Source organism: Tympanuchus pallidicinctus, unplaced genomic scaffold (assembly GCF_026119805.1).
Source record: "Tympanuchus pallidicinctus isolate F22 unplaced genomic scaffold, pur_lepc_1.0 scaffold5, whole genome shotgun sequence".
In the NCBI taxonomy this organism is placed as follows: Eukaryota; Metazoa; Chordata; class Aves; order Galliformes; family Phasianidae; genus Tympanuchus; species Tympanuchus pallidicinctus.
In genome coordinates, this window is record NW_026294769.1 from 31,376,193 (window position 1) to 31,399,584 (window position 23,392).

At 37.4% G+C, this 23,392-nt stretch overlaps 1 protein-coding gene across 3 annotated transcripts; it reads left to right on the forward strand.

Annotated features, from left to right (window-relative positions):
• The first annotated feature begins 5,459 nt into the window (after positions 1 to 5,459).
• IMPACT (impact RWD domain protein) lies at positions 5,460 to 23,145 on the forward strand. 3 transcript variants are annotated; one of them, XM_052704169.1, is made up of 11 exons: positions 5,460 to 5,559; positions 5,726 to 5,854; positions 7,182 to 7,234; positions 7,466 to 7,528; positions 10,312 to 10,397; positions 11,232 to 11,360; positions 11,689 to 11,786; positions 15,636 to 15,709; positions 18,012 to 18,102; positions 21,200 to 21,334; positions 22,938 to 23,145. In XM_052704169.1, the coding sequence occupies exons 1-11, from the start codon at positions 5,524 to 5,526 to the stop codon at positions 23,007 to 23,009; spliced, it is 966 nt and encodes a 321-aa protein (XP_052560129.1). In that variant the 5' UTR covers positions 5,460 to 5,523; the 3' UTR covers positions 23,010 to 23,145. The 3 variants fall into 3 exon arrangements, with proteins under 3 accessions (XP_052560129.1, XP_052560127.1, XP_052560128.1); XM_052704167.1 differs by having other exon boundaries at positions 5,509 to 5,607; XM_052704168.1 differs by having other exon boundaries at positions 5,509 to 5,607; positions 11,692 to 11,786.
• Positions 23,146 to 23,392: the final 247 nt, after the last annotated feature.

The window sequence follows — 23,392 nt, forward strand, 5'->3', positions numbered from 1 at the left end:
CTGCCAGATAAAAGCAAGGCCACACTAGTGTTGTAATCACCAATACAAAGCGGGAGCTGCCTGCAGGCTCCTCTTTTGTAATGAGCTGGTGGAGTTTATCCTGAGGATAAAGGATTTATGCACCACCGCACAGCCTAAGGATGCAGCACAGACCTGTGCTTACTTAGATTAACTGTGCTGTGAATCAGTGACTCTTCCATGTACAATCGTGTCCTGGTCAGCATCACTACACACCCTATGCTTCAAGAAGCATCTATTATTTACAAGAGCTTTGCCTCCTTGAACACCCCAGAGTAATAATCCAGTGAGTTTTGGACTCTGAAGTGTGTAAATGCAAATAACAGTGCTGCTAATATCAAGGGTTCTGTCTGCTGTGAATGTACCTTTTCTATTCCATGTCTTTTTTCAGGCAACCTGCTGAAATTAGTGATGCAGAAAGCATGAAATACTTCCCATGCCAAGGTTGAATGCAATGGCAAACAGCCTTGCACAGAACTTGTTGAACCATTCTGTCAATTATTTTTGCAGTAATTTACATCATGTCCTGCTCTGGGATGGGGCAATGGGGCAATGTGACTGCAGAATGTGAAGCTGTAATAGCATAACCTTGCCTGAGGAGAAATTGATTTAGACGGGGAGCTTCCACTTTGTGTAGTGCATAATCAACTAGTTGAATTCATTGCTGCAGGCAAACAAATCTTATGACTAGTAGTATAAGAGCTGGAAATTTTCAAATAATACTGCCCTTTATTGTAATTTCTTGGGAAAAAAAATATTACTAGCAACTAGACAAACAAGATGCTGATCATATCCCATTTTACAAGGTACTGCTCACAGTTGAGGGAAAGACAAGCATCTCCCTGTGCTCCTTCTGGCACTGCACAATTGATCTAGGTTGCTGGTAGTTTAACCACTGAAGGCATAACTTTTGGAAAACAATTCATACTTGGAAAGGAAAACAGAATAACTAGGCATTTATATTACTACCCCTCATGAAATTTCACATTCAGCACATGACACTTTTTGTTTTCTTTCTCTTCAGAATAAAGCATACCAGTCATGTTTGAAGATATTTGATTTGTGGAGATGATTAATGAAGTAAGAAATGACACATGATAGGTTGCTTCTATGTTTTTACACAGCAAAATATTTAATGACTGAATGTTCAATAATTGGCTAACAGTCATTCAACTGAAACTAAAAAATTGTTTCCTAATAGCTTGTACACAGACCTGATATACCTCTTGTGCACTATGCTTGAAGTACAGTGAACATAGGGCCTGGTTGTTCTTCCAGACCTCTGCGTATTTGCCTGCTAGAAGACAGGCATGGAACAATTTACAGCTGTGCTGACACTCTCAGGCATGGTCCCTATGGATCTTCATAGAATCATAGAATCATTTGTGTTGGAAGAGACCTTCAAAGGTCATCTAGTCCAACTCTCCTGTAATGAGAAAGGACATCTATAGCTCGATCAGGTTGCTCAGAGCCCCGTCCAGACTGACCTTGACTGTGTCCAGGCATGGACAACCACCACATCTCTGGATAACAGTGCCTCAATGTGCTCATGAATAGCTTATTTCTTATATAGTTTCTTATACAGTCTTCTTCATTTACAAAGGACAGTTTCCAGTGAGAGATGAAAGCAATTTTTCGTGTTCTGAACTTTCTGCAATAGGATATCTTATAGGTGCAAGTTGGTTGCTGATATTTACTGAGGGGGAAATAACCCTATAGAGTGGTTAATTTGTAGTTGGTGTGAACCTGATTAAGTGTTGAAACTGCTCGCTTCAGCTCAAAGCAGATCTAAACCGAGTTCAGACAGTTTCTGGAGACATTCTCCAGCAGAAAGAACCATATGGTAGTATGCATTTGACATGCCCTTTTTATGTGAATGCAGATACAGCAGGAGAAAAATGTGAGATTTATTGATTCTTTTTTGCCAGGAGGCTTCTAATAACTAACCAGTTGTTATAACATTGTGGAAAAGCTTTCTCGAGCTCTACACAAGACGGGTGTGCTTCTATAGACAGCATGCAACTGGACGGTAGCTAAAAAAGAAATGTTCTTAACTGAAGCATCACAGAGTTACTTGTACAGATGCTTCTTCTAGGTCTTACCAGCCAAGTAGCCTTAGGCCAAGATTTGGGTTTGTTCAATGCAGTCTTTTATTGTGATTTAATCAATTTGGTCTGATTTAATTTCAAAACAATAAATAAGCTGCATGAGGAGAGATGAAGCTTATACCTAATTTTGTCAGTTTAGCCCCCACTCTATCAAAATACATATCTATGCAATTGAAATCAGTTGAACTACTTCATGCTTAAATGTTTACATATCCCTTACTGAGCGATTCTTCATTGTTCTAAATTTTCCTCATTTAAAAGGAAAGAAGTTGCAAATACACAGTGCCTCTTCAACAGTTGCATACAAAATCAAACAGATTAACTGATATTTTGTTCTGGTATTTTAGTAATTTTTTTCTTATCAACTGTGACATTTTACTCCTAATCAGCATTTACTGTGCGCTGTCAAACTCTATACAGTTATCCTAATATCACTTATGCACCACATTGGTTTATTTTATCAATATAATTTATATAAACTTTGGAAAATGAAGTTAAAAAAATCCGACTGTTAAAGATAATGTGCAAGAAATTAATCTCAAATGAGCAGAAGTTACATGCATAGAGAAAATGACAATGTTCAGTTAGTTCCATTTCGTTTATAGTAACCCAAACACGTAGCTATTTACCTCCCCCCTCTGGACAGATTTGGTAGTAGAAAGTAAACAGCACATTACAAAATGTTTTGGAATTTTTGTTACTTTTTTCCTTTCAGAACTGTTGATTGCTTTTCAATGCATTGAATTTAGATAACATCCTTCTTAATTAAGATTTTTGTGTAAATATTGCTTCCTTATCTACATGAGCATTAGTTACATTTCGTTTAAGTCTTTTGTTCCGTAGGATTAGATTCTGGTTTCAGAATGACATCAGTAATGATCCAGTGTGTTTTCTTGTCCTGAGGGGAAAGAACAAGAAATCTGCATTCCCTTTAGTAATCTGGGCTAATTCCTGATCTTCAGGGTCTTCCTTTGCTTAAGTGATTTGATTTGAGCTTTAAGTGTATTTGTTTGCCATCCCGAAGGCAGATCTATGGACCAAAGGTTACATTTGGTAACCATTTTAAGTATCAGAGTTCATGCATTGCTGTGAACAACATCAATAGGAGAGACTCCTCACTGTTAAGAACTGTGAGGTTCATCAGTCTGAAAGTTAAGGATATGTATTTCATAACCTTCTTTAATAGAACATTTATTTGAGACAAAGAAATTAATCAGCTGTTAAACACTCCTGGGCAGCATATCAATTCAGCTGCTTTTAAATTTATGACTACTTAGTATGAGGATAAATGCAGCATTATCTTTTCTAGATCCTGGTAACTTAAAGCTTTCTACTATGTTTTTTATCAGAAGAAGATAACTTATGAAAACCTACCTTTCTGTGTAGCTATCCATCTGTCTATCTATCTAAATGGAGTATGTGACTTTACTTGCCTGATAAAAAGTGCATTTTTGCCATGTTCTGACTGGATGCATTCTTTTTATAATTGTTTAAAACAATTAAATATCTTTTGCCCATGACAATGAAGACAAATGCAGAATCTTGCTAAGCTTGGAAAATATCCCTTTCCAGTTGTCAAATATGGGACAACCATTAGTATTTATAATCTCACAACTGAAAATTTACCTATTAGTCTAGGTACTCAAACAACACCAGGATAGAGTTCTGCTTTTTTTTAATTATTACACATGGATTAACTAAGAAAAATGATTTATTTTTTTTCCCCCAAACTTGTGTTTCTTCAACCTGAACATGGAATGTAAGATTTTGGGCTGAGATAGCATCAATAGTAATGCTCATTAAGTCCTCTCTTGGAGCTTCCAGTGATGGCAACTTGATAAACTCAGTCCTTCACTCTTCTTCATAATTATCTGAGTATTTATTTCTCCAGAGTAAGGTAACATGTTGCTTCATCAGCACATGGTATTGTCTCCATCTTTGCAACAATTGTTGTGTAAATAAGGGCTATTATCACTACCTCCCTTTCACTCAAGATGACTAATTTCATTGTTGGCAAATTCTCTGAAGTGTCTTTCTCTCAAACATCCAACTTAAATCTTTGTACTTTGCATCTTTTTTTCACATGTGAGAGGGAGAACAGTGTATTCTCTGCAATGGTCTGTAGCATATTAAGGTTACCTACCTACCTCTCTCAAAATCCTCTTTAAGTTAACAAACTCCTTCTCTCAAGTCTTCACAGTTGTCAGACTTTCTAGATTGTACTGTTTTTATTGCTTTAATCCAGACTTCAGTTAGTGCACATCTTTCTTAAAGAGCAGCCCTAAAACCAGACACAAAGTTAGAGCTTGGGCTTCAATTGTTCCATACAAAGCAAAATTACCTTGTGTGTCCTACTGTACCTCCCACGTATTTGGACATATCAGCATGACGGTTCTTGTTTAAGAATAGCACAGCATAATTGGTAAATGCTTAGCTTGGGTTTCACTCTAGCTCCCAAATCCCTTCTGTAGAGCTGCTGTCTAACTGGTGATTCGCTGCCCTGAATTTCTGCAGCTGATAATACAGTGCTGAATTTGTCTCTGCTCATTTGCATCCCGTTGCGTTGTTTTGTTTTTGCTTGTTTGCCTGTTTGTTGTAGAATGTGTCCTCTTTGTTACAACCATTCTGAATTCTGATTCTGTTCTCCAGAGCATGTGCAGATTTTCTCAGCTTTCAAGAAAGTGGAAAACAAAGCTTAGCTTGAATATTCCCCCAACAAATCAGTATAAAAACACACTGGAAGAAAACATGAACAGCAAAATAAGCGATGCCTGGGGATCCCTGGGGATAGAATAGAATCACAGAATCACTAAGGCTGGAAAAGACCACTAGGATCATGTAGTCCAACCATCAGCCCATCCTCACCGTGCCCACTGACCACATCCCTCAGTGCCACATCCACAGGGTTCTTGAACACCTTCAGCGACAGTGACTGCAGCACCTCCTTGGGCAGCCTGTGCCAGTGCCCAATCATTTCTGAGAAAAAATTGTTCCTAATATCTAACCCGAACCTCTTCTGGCACAGCTTAAAGCCATTATCTCTCATTCTACCAAAGGAAGGGGCAGAAGAAGCAGCTACTTAGATGTTCTTTGGGAGACACACTCAGCTGTAGCTATCCTTGTGTCTGAAGGTCTGTTTTGTTCAGAGGATTGCCCTGTTTTACAGAATACAGTGTTTGTACTTAGGAAGCACAGATCACAGGAAGGGAAGATAAGTGCTGCTGCTAAGAGCTGAGTGGTGCAACCAGCCCTGACAGAACCGGTGCTGATCACAAGGCAGTCACAGCGCACAGGAGCGCGCACCCACACACACGGAGAGGCGGTCAGCGGCCGGCACAGAGTGTGCGCAGCGGGACTGCCCGCCCTTTCCGCCCTGCCACGGTGCTTTTCCGCGCTGATGGCGGCGAGCGGCCAGGAGGTGGCTCAGCAGCAAGTGAGCGGCGGTGGGGGAACGACAGTTGGGGGGCCCACAGTTTTTATGGTTGTCTGTTGCACTGATTCTGTCATGTTTGTAAATAAGCTATAGGAGAGCGAAGCCTAAAGCTGCGGCTGGTACACGATTTGTGTACTTAACGATTTTTACACGCTGCTTTCTCTAGATTGATGAAATCGAAGCCCTCTCGTCCATATACGGTGAAGATTGGTGTGTTGTTGATGAAGATGAGAAAATCTATTGCATTAAGATTGGTGACTGTCTGGATCAACCAAAGTGGACCCTCTGCCTGCAGGTACAGTGCTGCTGGGCAGTTTGACACAGTGTGCTGTGGGACTCAGGCAGGCAAAACCTTATGCCTGTATAAAATCCTTTACAATAGGATTTTGTATTCACTCATGTAGGTTAAGAAGTTTTTGGTTTGGAGTCTGTAATACACTTTTCATTGGTGGTTCTTAGACCTGGGAGGATTGGCCAACACACCTGAAGGCTGTGCTACCACTCAGCAAGACCTGGACAGACTGGAGAGTTGGACCTGATGAGGTTTAAGAAGAGCAATTGTAGAGTCTTGCACTTAGGGAGGAATAACTGCATGTGCTAGTGCAAGTTAGGGGATGACCTGCTGGAGATGAGCTCTGTGGAGAAGGACGTTTGAATCCTGGTAGACAGCAGGTCCATGAGGCCATGAGCCAGCAGTGTGCCCTTGTGGCCAAGAAGGCCAATGGCATCCTGAGGTGCATTGAAAAGAACCTGGTCCGCAGGTCGAGGGGAGTGATCCTCCCCTTCTACTCTGCTCTGGTGAGGCTGCATTTAGTCTACTGTGTCCAGTTCTGGGCTCCCCAGTTCAGAAAAGATAAAGATATCCCAGAAGGAGTCCAGTGGAGAGCCACAATAATGATAAAAGGCCTGGAGCATATCTTGTATGAGGAAAGGTTGAGTAACCTGGCACTGTTCAGCTTGGGAAAAAAATACTGAGAAGGGATGTAATAAATGTTTATAAATATCTTAAGGGAGGTGGGATGCGAGTGGATGAGGCCAGTCTCTTCTTGGTGGTGTGTAGTGATAGGAGAAGGAGTAAGAGCCTAAAACTTCAACATAGTAAGTTCTGTACTGATATGCAGTAGAAATGCTTTACAGTAAGGGTGATGGAGTACTGGAACAGCTTTCCTAGAGATGTTGTAGGGTCTCCTTCTATAGATATATTCAAGACCCATCTGGATATCTCCCTGTGCTACCTATTGAAAAGTACCTGCTTTAGCAGGGGGGGTGGATTCGACGATTTCTTGAGATCTCTTCCATTCCCTGTAATTCTGTTATTCTGTGATTCCTTTGACAACACAACTTGCTTATGATGGTCGCAGTATTTACATATCCTAATTCCACACTCACAGAACCATATCTCTGTGTTTTTCTTTAAAATCTTATTTTAGACGTACTGTTATTTACGTTGACTTTGTTAGGGCACCTGAGTGAATCTACAGCTACTTCTATGTTTACTTTTCCAAAGTGTGGAAACAAACAATATTCGCATCAACCAAACTGAATAGCTCAAAGTTGGAGTCCATTAGTAAAGCTCCACTAGCTGAATAATGCAGTGAACATTCACTCTGAATTTCTTTCAGGTGATTTTGCCTCCAGGATACCCAACTTCAGAGCCACCTATTTATCAACTGAAGTAAGTGAAGTTTCTTGTTGATAGTTGCTTTCTTTCAAATATTTCTTTATTTACAGAGTTACCATTGTTGCTTGTTTGAAGTGTAAGTTGAAGTTTCAGAATTTTTTTAATGAGGGATGACTGATGTTTTATTTTCAAGGTGTTTATCACATTTATTTAAAAATGAATGTTTGTTGTGGTGCTGGAATCAGAGTACAGGCGCCATTTTCATTGTATTTCTTTTTATTCTAGTGCTCCTTGGCTTCGGGGACAAGATTACACTGAACTAGCAAATAGCTTGGAAGAAATATATATGTAAGTTACAGTCTGTGGAACATCGTAGAAGTTCAGTCTTGTGTGCTTTTAAGTACCTGCTTAACTAGTGAATGTAGTGGTTGATACAGCAGCCATCAAACATTCAATGCTATGTATATACTAAACATTTTATTAGAATGAATTGTCTTAAACTCTGGCAATTTCTTTTATATTGTTTAGACCTGGTGCTCTTTTAGAATGGATGTCTTAATTTTGGTTCCTAATGTTTGACCCTTTAGAATCATAGAATCATAGAATGGCCTGGGTTGAAAAGGACCACAATGATCATCTTGTTTCAACACCCCTGCTATGTGCAGGGTCACCAACTACCAGACCAGGCTGCCCAGAGCCACATCTAGCATCAAGATACTTTCAGATTTGAGGTGTAGGTAGGTTTCAAAACAAGCACAATTAGCAGAGTCTTTTAACTAGAATCTGTAACATGGCAAACTACATTCTCACAGTGTGTAGCTAGCTGAACTCCTGATGCATGAGAAAAAACATAACATTAAGAAATAATCATAGAATCAAACTACGTTTTAGAATTGCTATGAAATTGGAATATTAAATGGAGTAATTTTATGTGGTTTATTTAATATATGAACTAGATGAAATGAAAATATGTCATAAGGAGGCATAGCTCTGCCCAAATAATGAAATCTGAGTGTCTTGCTTAAGAAATATGCTTTAATGTCATAAAAAAAGAAAGACACTTGGCTTTTTTATGTTTCGTTTGTTTTTGTTTCATTTTTGTCTAATTACCAACTTTCTTCAGGTACATGAGTTTCTTATAATTTAACCAAGCAAAATTGAGTTAGGATTTGAAGTTAAAAGTTGTGGAGTGGAGGAAAAGAAACTGAGTGTCCTTGATTCTGTTAGAGTCTCCACCAGAGATAAAGCTGCTGTTCTGTCCTTCCTAAGCATCCAGGGCATTTAGAGCATCTTGCCCCACTGCAAGGAGGGATAGCATGGTTGTTAAGCACTCTTTTCTTTGTAGAGAGCCCTTGTTGGTCTCCTGCCGTTTTTGTTTGTTCAGCAGGAAATGAATGTGTTTGTACTTTAGACAGTATATGTCATTTTAGAGTGTGTTTTTAATCCCTTCTGGAGTTGTCACTGATGTATGCAGTGTTTGTGAAAGCCTTTTATCTATCCACTGTCTAAATAGTTACCAGGTAAACTTAATTACTCTGGATCATTTACAATGTGTGGCTTACCTGGTTTTGAATCCCTAGTGATCTAAATTGCTTAGTTTTGCAAATAATGTGTACTGTTGGTGACTCACTATGTCTTCTTAAGGAGATGGGAAAAGCAGATAGCAATAGATCACAAATCTGCTTTGCTAGGCCCAAAGTTCTTACAATATAGAAAATATTTGGATTTATTTTATTTCTTCATATGCTCTTCTGGTAAGATTTATTTTTTCCAATAACAAAGCTTTGTTTCGTGATTTAGATGCAAGTGTCAAGAAAGATAGCTGTCTATAAAAGTAACCTTTGAGACTAAGCGTAATAGACAGAAACTGAAATTGGGTTATAGCTATAAAAATTGATAGTTTCTCATGTCCAACAGAAAAATCTTGTTCATTCTGTAATCTGTCATTCCATCATTAAAACAAATATAGTTCTTCATGTATTATTAAAACAGTGCTTCTATATGATAAGCAGCAGCATGAAATCATGGTTTTCTCTCATTCTGGAGTCTGTCAAGGTTTTGGAGACAGCTACAAGTTTACAAATTCCTCATTTTTGCTTGAAAAGTTTTCTTAAAATATACATATTTGTTTGAATTTCTAATTTCATTTGGCAGTTGTGCTGTATACACTGTGTAAAATAAGCATTTCTAAAGTTTTGTTACTGGTGTGTATTTATATGCTGCCCCAGACGGTGGCAGTAAGAATAAAATTTTTAATAGAGAAGCTGAGTTGGCTAAAGCCCTACATTTTCAGTTCTGATTTTGAGACTAACATGCACAGACCATAAACATGTTAAAATATAATTTGGAAAGTTAGTTTTCAGGGCACTGTTTTAAATATATTTTGGGATGTTTCAGTTCTGCTGCACATTAAGGCAGTGTTTCCTAACTTGGAATGTGCACGTAAAAGCATTTATCCCATCCTCTCCCATTAGCGTAATATATTTCTGTGCCAGCTGACGAAGAGCTCTTTTACCTCTCCTCCCTCTCCTTTAGGATTTATCATCAGCGAACTGTAGCATGTTGATCTACTGCTCCACTTTGTCAGCTACCACTGACCTACTGTCACAGTCCTGCAGGATTAGCCCCTGCTGTGTATATGTGCTGAGAGCATGATGGGGAAGAGAAGGGAGGCTGTTCTAAAAAAAACCTCTCAGATATGAAGGGGAAGAGACTCTGCAGGCAGAGTGGCTGAAAGAGCTCATCACAGGCAGTACCGAACTTTCTGAAAACCAATCCAAAGCATGCTCAGACACTAGGTGAACTGGCTCAGTATTCTTTTGAGAATGCTGAGGGCTGTCCAATTTATTGTACTCGCAGTTGTTCTCACTTTCTTTATAGGCCAAAAAGTTTCCGTCAGTTGCTTGTTTTCTTCCAGTACTGGTGCTTTTAATGCTGGAAAAAGTGCAGTAGAGTATATAATGATGCTGATTGTCACTGAGCTTCCACAAGCCTAAGCTCCTTACTGCCCTAGACTGTAGTATTCTATTACTGCATGTCTGAAATCTGCATATTATTTAATGTAGGTACTTTCTAAGTGAAATCTGAAAGAAAAAAAAAATTCCTTACTCACTGCAAGTTTTAACTTCCAGACAGAACCTTGGTGAAAGTATTCTTTACTTGTGGGTGGAGAAGATACGAGAACTTCTGGTGGAAAAGGCACAGTCATCAAATTCAGGTACTTCAGGAAATACATGGATTTTTCAGTTTACTTCTTGTTCAGCTGCAAAATAAGATCATAGAATCATAGAACAGCCTGGATTGAAAAGGAGCACAATGATCATCTAGTTTTGACCCTGCACTTAGCAGGGGGGTTGCCAGTCACCAGACCAGGCTGCCCAGAGCCATATCCAGCCTGGCCTTGAATGCCTCCAGGGATGGGGCATCCACAACCTCCTTGGGCATCCTGTTCCAGTGTATCACCACCCTCTGTGTGAAAAGTGAAGGCTTCATTGCCAGTTAAAGATTTATTCCCAGTTTTCTTGACTAACGTGGGTAAGAGAACACAGTCGCTGGTTTGGCTTATTGTATTACAGTGATAGCTTTCCTTTCTCAAAAAGCAATAGAAAATAAAAAGGAAGGGGGTGGTTTCAATGAAGTAAAGTCCTCAATTTTATTATAGTGCAATTAAGAATTGCTTCACAACTGGAGTTGAGGTGATTTTTCTGTTGTTACTCTAATAGTGACAGGGCTTGTATAAATTCACAGCTGCTCTTTCCATAAATTATGGGCCTTCTTTTTCCATATGAAAATGCTAAATGAAATACATATGAAAATGCCATGAAATACATGAGCAAAATGTCTGCATGCACTTATGGCAGAAGGAAATAGGAATATTTTGAATTTTTTGTTGTAATAAGTTGTAAATTCTGCACTTCGTAGTTTTTTCTTCCTAGCAAGCTGATTTCAACTAAACAGTCAGACATTTAATAGAAAAAGAATTTGAAAATTTGTATTGCTTATCTCTCAGAAAAGTATATAATAGATCTGCTTACTACTTACACTTTTATAGAACCAGATATTAAGAAAACCACTGAAGAAGTTGATGAAGACAGTGGGGATGATTTTCTCCTGGACTATCAGCCTGTTCAGGAAGATCCAGTAGAAATTTTAAGTTATATCACATCTGAAAGTCAAGAAGGTAAAGATATTTCCTTGTTAATTGCAATGAAATAATTTAGGAAAGAGTGACCTTTAAGTTTCAGTTTTTCTGCTCAGCTTTTGAATAAAATTAATAGCATAAAAAATCATAATTAAGAATAATGATTGCAAATAACCCTGTATATTTTTGGTGGTTCTGCATGTCATCACTTTGTACATAGCTTTCACCAATCTCTTTTTTAAAAGTTTAGATATTCTCTAAGGGTATTGTATCAACAAATAAGTTCAACTTATTTGTTCAAATAATTCAACTCGGTTGTTGTTTCAGTACTCTTAAAGAAAATGAACACTTCTTTATTTGTGATCAGTAGATGAAGAACTGCCAATGATACATCATGGAAACCCACTCACGGATCGAAGGAGTACGTTCCAGGCACATCTGGCTCCCGTGGTGACACCCAGACAAGTTAGTATACTTTGAGCGTGGCTGAATGTTACTGAAATACTTGGAATTAGATGAATATATCTTTCTTTGTGTGTCAATATCATCTGAGCAGTCATCTGTCTTTGCCTGTCATTATTGGCTGAATAACTCCTAAGTAGCAGCTCTGCAATGCAGCCTGGTAGTTTCCAGTGTTGTTTTTGAGGTGGGTAGATGTTGCTGTCCCTTATTCTTAACTGTGTGAGAACACTGAAACGTGACTGCTGGACTAATTTCAGTCACTTTGTACATTCCTTTTCATCTGTTAACCTTTGTCGCCTTTGATGATCCCTGTTCAGTATGGAAACTACTGATGTACTCATCTTCTCTTGTCATTAACTAAGAGTTAAACCTTGCGGATATTTTCCTCTTCCCTTGTATCCAATTCTCACTTTTATTTCAAGAATTTTTGGTAGCACATCTTCTCAAATGTGTCATTGGTTTACGGGCTGGTTCGGCCCAGTTCCATGATCAGCGGGGTGGAGGGATTTCACAGAATCCACACCTCCAGAAAAAGGGAACAGGGAACCCCAAAATAATTAAAAACAGCAGCAACGATCTGAGGAGAAACAAGTTTACTAAATATAGTATCGGAATGCAAGATAACACACCATAATACAATATAATTAGAACTGAAACTGATAAATCAAATATAATGAGAGAAAAATGTGCAAAAGGTGCATAGGCCTCACCATAAAGCTGAGGTGAGATGCGCAGTCCAGTTGAGCAGCAGGGAGATGGGAGGAGAACCGATGAAGAGCAGATGAGAAAGAGCAATCAGGTGACCTTGCCAGGAGTTGTATCTCCTCTCCCCTGGGGAATGTAGTTGTTCTTCTTTTCTGGGCAGGTACCTAGGACTTGAGCATTAACAGTTAAACTCCCAGTGCCCCACATGATGTTACGATGTGGAATACCAAAACCAAAAATCATACAACCATGACAAATGCTTTTTGAAATTCCAGGTGGAGTAGATCAACCAGCAGCTAGGAAGCACGTGCTCAGCAACTCTGAAATAATCTTGACAGATTGACAGATTTTTAGAAGTGTAATTCCCTATGTGAAGGCAGTAGATTATTAAGCTGTGCTGATGTTGTGAGGCTGTTCTATTTTTTGTTGTTGTTGTTGTTTTTCCTTCTGTTAATTTGCCTAGCATGATGTAAGACTTACACATACTTCTAGAGTACATTTGAGAATGTTGGTATCACATCAGTCGCCCTCTGCTGCAGAAGCAGTTTTAACTGGTAGGTTAGATACCTTAGTAGATGTTCAACATCTTCATACTCTAGTTCCCTTTAAATGTTTAAATTCATACAATCTTTTTTTGCAGATTTGTTTCAGTTCATCTTAACTTCATCAATGTTATTCTATCATAAGGCTCTGCTCTGCTGTCCTTGCCTGACCTTTTTTAATACGTACTGTCCGTTCAGTTAGGTTTTTGTGCTACAGCTGTATATTCTTTGATTGATTCTTCTGCATTGTATCTATCTGCTCATAGTACACATTTATAGAAGGCTTCAGCTTTTTGAGTTTGAAAAAATACTGTTATGACTTCTATTTTTATATGTCCAAAAATGTGCTGTGCCTTTCATATCTATCTTGTCATCTGCCTTATTTTTCTCTGTCTGAATACATCAGAATTTTTGAATAAGCCTTTAGCTTTTTTGAGCTGTTTCTTAGTGCTTCCAAAGTGAAAGTAATTTTATACTTTAGGTTTAATGTGGAATAGCTCAATTTTTAAAAATACTTAATGCATTACCATTTTCACTAAAGTATCACTGTAATTTAGAGGCTTTCTTAGCTTTTTTCAGTCTATGAAATGTAAGTTTCTATGAGCTGTTTTGCTTTGGAAAAGAAAGCAATTGGAATCATTGATTTAATGCTCTTTTTTCATTGCTTCTTTTAAGACTTCTGTTGAAAGTCCACCTATATTTGGAATATGCAGAGTATTAAGGTAGTGCAATTTCCTGAGTGTCAAATCCAGCTTGTTTCAGGGTCTTGCTGTACTGTGTAAAGTGATTGGTCTGCAGGCTGCAGAGCAGGATTGCTGTGGCATGGGTTCCTTTTTCAGAAAGTTGAAAGAAGTGAGCAATGGGATGAATGTTGTACTATATTGGAAGCTAGCTTCTTTATCAACTGAAGTGACTGGTGTGTACCCATAATGCTTTATCTGCATGTTTGTATGTTGCAGTGGTAGTCTTTAATAATTTAAGATAGGACTGATTGCTTTGTAAATTCTTCTGTTGAAAATTTTAGTAGTGGACCTTTACTTCTAGTACAGCTTTCAGTAACAAAGGCCAGAATAATGCTGTAGATAGTTAAATATGCTGTCATATGGGGAAACAAAATTGATAGCACTGCTAGATTTGGTACTGTTGCTTTTCCTTGTCTAGCATATTTTGATGTTTAAAATGTGTGTGGTGCTTGTACTTGGTGTAGGGACTAAGGCCTAGATGGAGCTAGGAAGTGACCTATGGTTTAAAGATCTTTTGTACCTTGTATGAGCAGGTCCCTTGCTGACCTTGTAGAGAATCTCTTAATTCCCTAAGGAAGGAACAGTGGAAAAAAGGCTCAAGAGCTACAGTAGGAAAAAGGATAAGTTATTGCTCATCTGTGAGATGGCTGTATTGCAGGTTCTTTGGTAATACAGACATTCAATGAGGTTTTGAGAGATCTGTCAGCTACCAGGATTCTAAAAATATAACTGATGTCAAAGGTGACAATCATTTCATATGCTTTCTATGCTGTTTATTGAAATGTATTTATGAAAGCTTATTGAATAATGATTGTCTTTCTTCAGTATTCCACTTAAGAGTGAAAACTGGAGAAAACAGTTGTCTGAAGCAATGTTCTCTGTTAATAATAGGGGATTCATTGAGGTTATTTGACGTTAAATTTCTGTCAGAAGAACTGAAAATAGCACAGTATAACTAGGATAGATAATGAGTGTGAATATTTATTATTTCTCACATTTACTTTTACTCTTCGGAATGAAAGACGACTTACTTTCCTCGCATGTTTTCCCAACCTTTCTCAATTTTAGTCATGCTTTCCTCAGGATAAGATTAATTACGTATTTCCTATCAAAGCACTGGTTTAGTCAAATCTTTCCATTTTTCTAGAACAAGTTTAAAAGTGTTGATTTTTCTAGAACATGTTGATAAATGTTTTGAATTTTGTATTTAAGAACAGAAGGATGGACATGGTAAAAACACGTTTTCTGGGAAATACTGGCATGTTCAGACCCATAGTAGAAAGCTTTTATTGGTATTATTATTTTTCATTCTTTCCATAAGATGGAAACTGGAAAACAAGTAGGTTTGAATAAAAATTATATTTCAAAATGAAACATAGTGGAACTTCTTAAACATTGCACATTATTGTGATATCAATAAAAGCAGCATGCAAGAGAACACGTGTTGTGCCATTACTCCAGCTTAATGTTATACTTCAAAAAACATGAAGGTGTAATTGATACTTAATACTGATTTAAATTTTTTTTTTAGATCTTGCCATATCTTATGTATTAAATCAGTTTGATGCTTTTGGTTATTCAGCAATGATGTGAATGTATGCCAATTCAAGGAACAACTGTTTTTAGTATCCCAGAAATATGATCTGAAACTGGCATGAGTGTACTGGTGTGGTGGCACTCCTTCTTGGGTTAGCACACTGATTGCTTAATTAATTTTATATTAAAATGTTAAAATCTTTCTTTGTAGTACTGAAAAGATGCTTGTTTAACAATGAGATTGATGTTGAGATGGTGAATGTGAAATCCCCCATTATAAAAATAAGCTTATTTCTGTGTTGTTGTTTATATATATTTTTTTTAAGGTAAAGAGAGTTCTTGAAAAATTATATGAGAATAAGAAAATTGCAAGTGCCACCCACAACATATATGCATACAGGTGAGACATGGTGATTTTTCTGCTATTTCTTGCCAAGTGAGCGCTGTGCATGAGAAAGGTAAAACCCACCAAAGAAATTCCTTGCTAGTGAGTCATTTTGGGACTAAGTTTCCTATTTGTGTGTTGAAGATATTAGGATTTATTTTGAACTTGAGAAAAAAAAAGCAGAACATATAGTAAGAAAAAATATGAAGATAGTAAAGCAGTGCAGCACTAAGGATTTAAAAGCCAAAGAAACAAAAAACTCTAAAAGCGGACTGGAACATTTGTTGGTATGCTTTGTATGGGAGATGAGATTAAGGAATTACTGCTTCATCCTGAACTAAATATGGTTTTACTTATGCAAAGCAGTAAGTAAACTTCTACCTGACCACTTGAGCCATTTGGAAAAAACTGAAAATTTTTAGTTGAAATAGGAACTGAAGCACAAAGTTGAATGCAAACTGGCATATGAAATTGGCTGAAATACATGAAACTTCAGGGAAATTGAGAAATGGGTAATAATGAGTTTGGCAATGGTCTGTGACAATTTTTGTGAACATAGAATGATAAAATGTTAGAATGGTTTGGGTTGGAAGAGACTTTTAAGATCAACTAGTTCCACACCCCCTGCTGTAGGCAGGAACACCTCCCTCTAGATCAGTTTGCTCAAAGCCCCATCCAGCCTGGCCTTAATGCTTCCAAGGAAGTGGGCATTCACAGCCTCACTGGGCAACCTTCCAGTCAGTGTGTCACCACCCTTCTTCCTAATGTCTAGTCTAAATCTACCCTCTTCCAGTTTAAAGCATTTCCCGTCATCCTGTTGCTGCCTGCCCTTCTAAAGTCCCTCCTCAACTTTTCTGTAAGACCCCTTCAGGTACTGGAAGGCTGCTAGAAGGTCTCCTCAGATTCTTCTCTTCTCCAGGCTGAAAAGCCCCAGCTCTCAGCCTGTCCCTGTAGGCGAGGTGGTCCAGCCTTCTGATCATCTTTCTGGCCCTCCTCTGGACTTGCTCCAACAACTTGATGTCCTTCTTGTGTTGGGGACCCCAGAACTGGATGCAGTACTCCATGTGGGGTCTCATGAGAACAGAGCAGAGGGGCAGAATCACCTCCCTCAACCTGCTGGTCACACTTATCTTCATGCCACTGAGGATAAGTTGGCCTTCAGGGCTGCAGGCACACACTGCTGGCTCATGTTGACTCACCAACAGACAGTCCCAAATCCTTCTCAGGGCTGCTCACAAGCCGTTCTCTGCCCAACCTGTATCTGTGCTTGGGATTGCCTTGACACAGATGCAGGGTCATAGCTTCTGTAAAATGAAATAGTCTCAGTCCAGATAGTGATGCAGGTGTTCTGGGGAAGGTAAGGAACAATAAAAAGAGCCCCCTGGAGGAAGCAGTCAGCTGAAAAAGCCTGTATTGAAAGTAATCCATTCATGTGCTTCCTGGGATGATCCTAATGAAATATGAAATGAGAGCAACTGAATGCTTACTTCACCAGCTTGTCTACCTAAGTTAAAGGTTTCTGTAATGAGAGCTGCTGCTGATCTGACTCTTGTAACTCATACCATCTAAATACACTTCAAAATAGCAAAAGAAGTGTAGTTACTGCTTCATGTATTCTAGCCAGTACGAGCGGCGTCTTTGTCACTGTGTCACATGTGTATTAAACTTAAGTGCAGATGTTATGAAATGAATTAGATGACAAAACAGAAAACTTGCAAGCATTTTTTCTGGAAATTTATACCTGACCTTTGTATATAGCAGCATGCACCAAGTCTCCTGGAGTGCCCTCAGGCATATCACCATATTCTGTCACAGCTCTGCTTTAGAGAAGGGCTTGGTAAACAGCGTGGTGAATTTGAAGCAGAGTTTCAGTAATAGTTTTGCACTGCTGGTGAAATATAGACGTAACTACTTACTAATAGTATTTTTGTCAGGCTTCTTTTAGCTTGTTGGTGTGTACCATCTGTATCTGAAGTTGTTGGCTTAAGCTGAGTGTAAGTGTAATCTTCAGAATAAAAACCTAAGGATTCTTCTTTTGGGGGACTTTACACTAGCAATGAATATGGAGTTAACCTGAAGTAGTTAAAATAATGTACAGTCTTCACACTTGTTACTCTATACAGATAATATTTGTGGTTTACCCGAAGCCTCATCCTGTTTTGATGCGAGTATCCTTAGTGAAGAAGCAGAATTGATGCACATGTTTGTAAAAGATTTCTGGAACTTCATTAATCACTTACAATGTTAGTTGATTGATACTTTTGGAATCTGTTTTTATGCTTATGTTTTTTTGTCTTTTTACTGTTTTTTTTTTAAGGATATACTGTGAAGATAAGCATACGTTCTTACAGGACTGTGAAGATGATGGGGAGACAGCAGCTGGTGGACGTCTTCTTCATCTTATGCAGGTTATGAGAAGTCACAGATTAATTTCTATAATCTTGAACAGATTTTAAAAATCACTACAGTGTGAATAAACTCACAGCAGACTTTTGTAATTCTTGCTCTTTTACTTTCTCTGCAGTCAAAGAAAAAAATATAGACTGTTGTATGCCTGTGATGAGTTGAGTTTTCCAAGTCTTGAATCATAAAAATAAATAATATTTCATAGATGGCATTAATAGTTGGACGGGTTTAGAAGAGAAAGAAATTTTGAATCTTCTACTTGGTGTAAGGTATAATGAAAATGAAGACTGGAAGAAGCTATCGACAGGATGAACAGCTGACCTTTACACAACCTTTATTTCAGTTTCCATGAACATTTGTAATGAGAAGTCTGTTCCATTTGAACTTGCAGAGTAAGGCTTTGAATGCAAAAGTCAGTAGAAGTGATGCAGTCAAGCTTTTCTGATTATCTGTTTCTTAGTGCTGTTTCCAGTTCTGCGTCTTTAGCCCTCATATTGACATACTTCTTAGTTTTCAGGTGTGGAAATAAAGCCTTGGTAAAGTTCCTGCTAAATATACACTGAAGATAGACTTTGATTCACTGACGTGATGCAGTGCAACCCCTTGTAAAGCCATAAGTAAAATATCCTAACTTCAGGGAACAGCTGGATACCTCTTATGCCTCAAGTTGCTTAACTGCATCAGCACACTAATTACTGTTCTGCATTTTGATTTTAGATTCACATCACCTTTGGAACAAGGATTTTCTTTTCCTGGCCTTTGCTTGCTTGTATATTTTGTTGCTTAGTTTGCTTAGTATTCTTGGAAAGTGCTTTAAAACTTTTCTTTTTAATTTCAAAGATTATATACCTCAAAATACCTCAATTTTTTTTTTTTGTTTGTTTGTTCGTTTAGAACTTTTTGAAACTTTCTAATTAACTCAACTCTGACTTGGAAAGGAATACTTGCATATGTTACATAAATTAAGCTTACATGCTAAGTGTGAATGTACAGTTGTAGTAATAGCAGCATGAGGAAGCAACTTTGCAGTTACTGTTCCTGAATTTATCCTAAGCCCATCGACTCTTTCTCAGTATTTTAATGTGTACTTTTGAAATTTAGCAGATTTACAGTGTTTTAAGTGCTTAACAGTCCTTACAAGTGCAGTTTAGAATGGCATAAAATCTTACCTTTTAAATGTGAGTGCATCTAAATCATATGGATCATATCTGTCCATTAGTAGTACTCATTATTGGGGATATTTTTGCTTTGGAATTATAGTGCTGCAGGGATCAGGAAAGTGTAGTTTTCATTGGGACAAGATTGAAGTAGTTTAAGGGCTAATTTCTAGGTGTTAATGTAATTCTCTTAATTCTTCTTTTGTAAGCAATTCTGATATGGGCTGAAAATAAGGTAGTATAATACAGTTATATTATTGTATTATTGCTGTAGTTCTTCTTTTGCAGTAGGGATCTTATCTTGTTTTAGATAAACCTAACATTTTTGTCAAGGTAGCACTTTCTGGTTACAAGAAAAAAGAATTTTAGATTTATTCTTTTAAACTTAAGGTTAGAGTTAAAATATTTCCCAACTGTCTTTGACATCCTGTTTACTGTGAAAAGATGCTATAAATTGAATCTGTGGCTGATGAGTAAATGGAGAATAGAAAATGCCTGTCACAAAAACTGCCCTTCCTTTTTGTTAATTTTTTTTTTACATTATCCTTTAAATTTTAAAATACCAACAATGTTTCTGTCTCCATTTTACCTTCACAAAGGTAAAATCTTCTGATAGGATTGTTGAAATTAGACAAATAAATGCATATTTTTCCTCCTTAATGGAGATTATAATGATTATTAACCTGCTTTATAGATAGATGGCTTCTAAGGGGTTTTCCTCACATTCCACTTCACCAAAGCACTTTCTGTCTTGCAGACCAAAGTGCAGACTGCACTTTACTCTGCAGTAAGCAAATAAAGCTGTGATTGCTCTGTCTGTCCATCTGTGTGTATTATGAAATAGTGCACCACCCTTGTGAGTGAGGTGTTTGTAAGTGAAGACCTGTCACAGATTTAGATGCCGAAGTTGGAGGGAACAGTTTCAGGATCATAGCCACTATCCATTAACTAATGGCGATTATCACTAAGTGTTTCCATGCTATAATGTCATATTTTAGCAAGACTCATTTTTGATATTTAGTCATTGTCATGCACTGTTATTACTTTGTGCTGCTGCTGGATTTAGGTGTTGTGACAAATAAAGATGCTGAGGTCTTCCACGCTTCCTGCCTTTAATTGCAGTAAAAGAAATTATCGCTTCTGCTTAGCTCTGTCCTTTATTTTGTTACTGGTGGTCTTAAAAATGCTATATGAGATTATTTAGTTCCTTTCAGTACTAATTGCTAATAAAATTATGTGGCATGAACTTCATGTATGCCTTTTGGATTTCAGAAAGCAACTAAGAGACGCTGATTCAGACCCAAAAAATTCAGAGATTTACTTGTATTATCCAACTGTTGTTGCCACACAAAGGTCTTAGCAACAGTAGGAGAAAATTCTATAAAATCATGGAATATACCAACTTGGTAGTGACCCACAAGGATCATTGAGCTGGCATTTTAGATATCCAGATGAACCATGCCTTATGTACATGTTCTCTGGCTGTTATTAACATTTATCCACCAATGTTTCCAAGAGTGTGGAAAAGCAGTCTGCTTAGTGGCAGAGGTTCTCTGGAAGTAATAGTGTCCTATTAAAAAGCAGTAAAAGTAACTCAGTAATCGACCTGTTAAGTAATGCCTTGAGGCTTTTTACATTGGTGAGCAACTTAGTGCACTAGGTAACTTTATGCCATTTCTAAAGGGACATCTTTACTGGATTTACTTTTTTACTTGAATTTACCTTTCAGTAGAAATTTGGACAGTGAAACTTACCACATGTACTGAATTGTCATTACTTGTTGCCCTCCGATGACTTTTGTGCTATGTGTGATACAGACCTAATGCTAATTTCTTAATAACTAGTAGACTTTTTCTGTAATTAACAAAGATAACAATAATAAAACTAGTTTAATTTAAAAGAAAAAAAAGTCACTTTTTTCTTTCTTTTTTTTTTTTAACAGATTTTGAATGTCCAGAATGTGTTAGTTGTGGTATCCCGCTGGTATGGAGGTATTCTGTTAGGACCAGATCGTTTTAAACATATCAACAATTGTGCAAGAAATATACTTGTGGAATACAACTATGTACATTCAGTGGTAAGTTTCTACCACTTAAAATGGAGGCATTTATATGTAGATGTGTGTAAACTGTCACTCTTAGATGAAGTCAGAAGAAACGTAAAGCTATTTCAAATGTCATCCTCTCATTGCTTCGGTGCACTGGTAAGGAGAGTTTGCACTGATCAGATGCCTTTATGAAAACTTCCAATGTTTGTGATTTGTAATCATGAAGTGTGCAGTAGAAGAGTGTGGGAGCAGTTGAGAACTGTGATCCAGAACATCATTGTGAAGCTCGAGGAAGGGTGGGAAGGTGATGAGCTTGTTTCTGTTAAGTAAACTGGCTGCTGCTGCTGCCTCTTATGTTTACATGTGCTGCAGTGTTACTGTGTAGGCAGATTGAGCTTAGGAATCACTGTAGCTAGTGGGCATTTTAAAATGTGAATGCCTTTTGAGTAGGCTTCAAGAAGATTTCAAAATTACAAAATATAGCGTGGTAATAACAGAAAATACTATTAAAATAGTAGATGGTAGGCATCATTAAAAAAAAAAAATTAGACTGGAAGAATTCAAACCAACTCACATTAGCATTACAGAAAAGAGGAAGGAATAATGTTTCAAGGGGGTAAATCACTTGAGTCAGGAATTCCAGATGTCTTTAAATGTAATTTTATGTCGAATATGTAGATCACTTAATTGTGTATTACTCCCATTTTTCCACATTCTTCATCCTCAGATCAGTGGATAAGTGTATGTTATATTAAAATATGTCATTGCTAATGGTAGAAATTTTACAACAGCAGGAAATAATTTCTAACAGATACTTCGTCAAGTATGCACTGTCAAGTTTTCCTTTTGTATAAAAGTATCTAAGATTGCTGTGGCTGGACGCTCATCATTCTTTTGTGTTCCTCCCCCTTCACTTCTCAGTTACTTTCAGCAATTCAGAGGTGCTTGTATATACTTACTGACTCGCTTTCTTGGCTGCTGATCGAATTTCTCTTATTTTAATGTATTTTTTATAAAATAAAAGGAAATTATAACAAGATGTTCAAGCATTTTTACTCGAGAAGGTTTAGTACTGAAAGTGAGTGTAAATAAGTGTTATTTTCCTAACAACTTCAATCAGATTGTGTTTTTAACAAACATGTTTAGTTACCAATGTTCTTTAGAAAAGTAGCAGATGGAATATACAGTAACTTATTCTAGTAATACTAGAATGTTTTTCCTTGTTGCAGATTTATTTTGTCTAGGGAAGTAGTTTTTCTGTGCTGGTGCATGGTACATTTCTTGATAGGGCCACATCCACACTAGAGGCAGTTCTGTAATATAGTGTAGAAGTATTCCTGTACTGGTAAGCTCCTCCTTGAATGAAAGTGGCTTAAATTATTTTTATACTGTGTTGTTGTTATCATAGTTATGTCACTAATTTTAACACTGCTGAAGGCAGAAGTTTCTAAACGGCAAGATAAGCAGCCAAAATGATGAAACTAAAGGTTTAAAAAAGTTCAAAACTGCAGTGAGTCCCAGTGAACTACAAATGCTTCATATCTAAAATAATTCTTGTGAGTGACTTTGAAAGGCTACCAGCAGAATGTAAGAATGTTATTTTAAATTTTGATGTGCTTGTTCTTCATTTCAGGAAGAATCATCCAAACCAGCAGGAAAGAACAAAAAGATAAGGAAGGACAACAAGAAGAGAACAGAACACTAATTTACTAATTTATTTCTAGAAACTATAAAAGATTACTTTGCACATATTTATGGAAAGGAAACATGGACATTAATGCCTTATGAAATACCAAGTTTTGTATTCAAAAGAGAATTTAGTAAAGCTATATCTATTTTTTCATCTTGTTCCGTGATTTCTTTTGCTTTTTTATAGTAGAACTTAGACACAATCTTTTTTATATTCTTGTACTGTTTCCTCCCCTCAGTGATGGCTGACTGATTTAAAGTGCAGATTGTTTACCCACTGCAGAGTTCAAACTCAAACATCAGTCTTGTGTTAGAACTTAAATTCACTAGTTTGTTGTGTTGACAGTGAGACTGAAGTTATTTGAAGGCCGAGATCACTTACGAAGTTTAAAATTGTCA

Bases quoted from the DNA above. Each gene is read 5' to 3' on its own strand.
- IMPACT (XM_052704167.1), top strand. From the start codon at position 5,524: ATGGCGGCGAGCGGCCAGGAGGTGGCTCAGCAGCAAGTGAGCGGCGGT. The intron at 11,361-11,688 runs GTAAAGATATTT...ATTTGTGATCAG, and splicing joins CACATCTGAAAGTCAAGAAG to TAGATGAAGAACTGCCAATG. The intron at 15,710-18,011 runs GTGAGACATGGT...TTTTTTTTTAAG, and splicing joins CACAACATATATGCATACAG to GATATACTGTGAAGATAAGC.